The 767-nt window shown below is 62.2% G+C and overlaps 1 protein-coding gene across 1 annotated transcript in view; it reads left to right on the top strand.

The window, feature by feature from the left end:
- NDUFAB1 (NADH dehydrogenase (ubiquinone) 1, alpha/beta subcomplex, 1, 8kDa) overlaps positions 1–150 on the top strand; it is a gene marked incomplete at its 5' end in the record, with an annotated part of 1,282 nt that extends 1,132 nt beyond the window's left edge. Inside the window, one exon of the mRNA XM_010184449.1 lies at positions 59–150. Within this exon, the coding sequence (XP_010182751.1) occupies positions 59–150 (92 nt within the window). The remainder of the gene's footprint in view (positions 1–58) is intronic.
- Positions 151–767: the final 617 nt, after the last annotated feature.

The raw sequence follows: 767 nt of genomic DNA, 5'->3' as shown, positions 1-767 counted from the left end.
CCGTGAGCCTTGCTCCCGCTTCCGTTGCTTGGGGCTGAATACGTGCGCTTTCTTCCAGGGTTTGAAATTCCTGATGGCGATGCAGAGAAGTTGATGTGCCCACAGGAGATCGTAGATTACATTGCAGATAAGAAGGACGTTTATGAATAACAGGAGCTGTGCAGAGCTGGGTAAGTAGGAGCCCGCCTCTGCCAGTGTCTTGGGTGACGATGGCTACGCATGGGGTACACCAGGGAGGGGGTACAGGGCACAGAGCGAGCCCAGCAGGGAATGGGGAGGATGTGTGTGTGCTGTGGGGGGTGGCCATGGGGCTCAGCCCCCTTCCCTCTTGCCCTGCCTGGCGCTTGGAGCACTGAGGTTATCCAGGGTCTCTCAGCAGATGGTGACTTGGTTTGGTCACTGAGGTCCCTCCTTGGTGCTCCCCGGCCATGCGTGGAGCCAGCGGCTCCAGGGGGATGAGCTGGGAGCCGCGCTCTGCCCATGGCAGCCGTTTCCTCCCCACCAGCAGTGCCGGAGGCTGGAGCAGGGAAGGAAGTGGGCAGGAAGGGGTTATTGGAGCGGCTGCAGGGGAAATGAGCCGGGGGCCTCCGTCCCCTCTGTTTGTTCCTGTGCGCTTCTGGCCTCCCCCCACACTCTGACTTCGGGGGGGAGCCGTACCCCAGGGCCGTGCTCTGCCCCGGTGCCGCTCTCCAAGCCAAGGTGCGAGCCCTGGCGATTTGGGAGATCTGTGGACTCCTCATGTGCCCGCTCTGGTGGTGTTCAGTGCC

Source organism: Mesitornis unicolor, unplaced genomic scaffold (assembly GCF_000695765.1).
Source record: "Mesitornis unicolor isolate BGI_N332 unplaced genomic scaffold, ASM69576v1 scaffold49095, whole genome shotgun sequence".
In the NCBI taxonomy this organism is placed as follows: Eukaryota; Metazoa; Chordata; class Aves; order Mesitornithiformes; family Mesitornithidae; genus Mesitornis; species Mesitornis unicolor.
Note: the sequence above shows the minus strand (reverse complement) of the source record. Positions and strands in the feature narration are given on the sequence as shown.